General features: G+C 34.7%; 1 protein-coding gene across 2 annotated transcripts in view; it reads right to left on the bottom strand.

Moving 5' to 3' along the window:
* LOC122243974 (non-canonical pre-mRNAs endonuclease FASTKD5, mitochondrial) overlaps nt 1-2,500 on the bottom strand; it is an 11,619-nt gene that overhangs the window by 7,951 nt on the left and 1,168 nt on the right. For both annotated transcript variants that reach the window (XM_043001748.2, XM_043001749.2), the window contains exon 2: nt 1-196. This exon is cut by the window's left edge and continues 1,346 nt beyond it. In XM_043001748.2, coding sequence (XP_042857682.2) covers nt 1-140 — 140 coding nt within the window. In that variant the 5' untranslated portion in view covers nt 141-196. The remainder of the gene's footprint in view (nt 197-2,500) is intronic.

Consider the following 2,500-nt stretch of genomic DNA (forward strand, 5'->3'; position numbering starts at 1 on the left):
TGATGACTTGGCCCAAGATGGCTGCTGTTGAAGTTCTGAACATTGTATGCCTTCACTCCTTGCTGAAGGATTTCAGTTCTGTTATTGATAAGGCCACGTCCAAGGGCCTGGACAGTTGGCCATAACCTTTGTGCACACATATTGTCACGTTAATACACCTCACAAAAGTCTAGGAGTCTGAGTCTTTCTTCTCTTTCTGTGGATGAAGAAAAATATTAACATTAGCATACTTGTCCAGTAATGATAGCCTCTAGCAACAGTGTAAAATATATACTAATGAATACTTCAACAATTCAATAAAATAGATTATGTTCTGATTTATCATATGCTTATACTACTTTGATAATACATGACAATAATCAATACATTTTACCATAAGAAATATATTTCTCCCCATAAAATTCTGCAAAGAATAATACCCCTTTCTTGCTACTCACATATCTACATTTGTAAATAAATACCAGTTTGGCTAAAGTCCTCTTGGATTGTCTGAGGGACAGGTAAGGGATGTGCTTGGTGCCAAATATATATAAAATTATAGAGTGGACTGTGGTATTCACTTACAAATTATGTCTTTTGCCATCTTTATGGTCTTTGAAAATGCATCAACAAAGTTATTACTAAACAGACTACACAAACTGTGTACTTTGTAAATAAAAACAAAAACCTCTATTATAGTTCTACTGCACATTGTACAAGGTAAACAATATATATAATTGATGGATCAATGAATGTTCAGATATCGTACTTCCTTTTACATAATTAGTAGTTATAAAATTAATGAACCTAGTGAAGATGTTGTCAAGCAAGTACCGTGGTATATGCATAATCAGTGCTCAGGAAAAAGCCAACAAAACTCTACCATGTATATTCTGGCAAAACGTATATTGGACTGGGTCTATATCCGACTTTAAATTGTTAGAAACAACTAACACGATGGTCATGACCATGGTGATGTAACTTTAGGTATCACACTCACTTATATCTATTTTATACATTAAATAATCTTTCTATGTTCAATTTCTGACTGATATGACACACAAGAAAATTATCCTAATCTGAAACTATACTGGAATTTGCCAATCCTAATGTAAAAATCACACCCATTGGGAGATATAGTGGAGATATAGATTAGGTTGGGTAGGGTTGGGTTAAGTTTTCAAGAGATATTACCTAAAACATATTTGATTACTATGGTTCACATGCTGATTTTGGACTGCTCACCTAGAATATATCATGCTACTTTCAACTCTTTCTTTTAACCTTTTTTTAATATCCTATGCTCTTCCATAATACCACGGTAAAGTGCAACACTTTAGCTGCAGGACCCGACCCCAAACAATGTTCCGGCATAACAAGTGTTTCACAAAAAAGTTCCAGTATTTGAATTCCTCAATTCTGGTGAGGAATTAAGGGTGGACTAGCATGCCACCATATTCATTTAACTCAGGTTCATATTAGTATATAATTTGTCACAGTGGTTATGTTCCTATGGGTTGTATTTTGCAGACAAGTTATTGCACTTTTCATATGCACTTGCAAAAAGAACATATAAAGCTGAAAGGAACAATTTGAAGTTGTCATAGTAATCCAGGTGAGCAAATATCTTCTTTGTTACATAAGTTTTTAGAGAGTTTATTATGAAACACTTGCCATAAAAGAACTCTTTGAAGTCATATTCTGTAATTAAGGTGTTGCACTTTAGTGTGGTAATATCTTTAAAAACTTAAAATATAAATAAAAGCTCAAACGAACAAGATGAAGTTAGCATAACAACTTCTTTTAAGTTCTTATAGTGGCTGTGTCTTATTTTCCTTATTCAGTATGATATATTCTGGGCAAGCCTTCCAAAAACATCATGACAACCAAGGTGAGCAACCAGGTTAAGCTGGGTTAGGATGGGTTGAGATACGTAAACTAGTTTTGGGGTATTCAAATTCTTGGTAATAGAAAAAAATAATAATAATAAAATATATAAAATGACCTGTAGGGGACTCCACAGCCTTTAGCCTCTTTCTAGAGGGGTTACATCAAGGTTCCAAGAGACCAGTAATTACATTGTTGTCAAGTAACGATTCACAACCTTAAAATCTCTCCTGCTTCTGTAAAGCTAGTTGACCTCTATCACATATATTGTTTCAAAATGAGAGCTTGGACTGGTTTCACATCTGACCAGAATATGCTAGAGAGGGATGCAAGCTCTCACCCTTGACACTGTACCACTCTAGCCACTGCCAGTATTGTCATCACAATTGGTTTCCACACTGTATCTAGACAGTACACATCAAAATGCAATCCACTGCTACAAAATTTATCACTATCAGCATTGCACAGCTTTTCTGTAAAATCACTAAAACCTTAACTTAGAATAGCTTTAATTAATCTGGAGAACTACAGACGTGATAAAACACAGCCAGTGAAGTCTTAACATTTCCAACCCTTCACACGTCCCTCTATGGATATGCCAAAACCAAAACGGATGAAACTGTGTATACATTCT

The sequence above is a fragment of the Penaeus japonicus genome, unplaced genomic scaffold (assembly GCF_977035675.1).
Source record: "Penaeus japonicus unplaced genomic scaffold, GWHDUDI00000001_assembly GWHDUDI00000013, whole genome shotgun sequence".
NCBI lineage: Eukaryota > Metazoa > Arthropoda > Malacostraca > Decapoda > Penaeidae > Penaeus > Penaeus japonicus.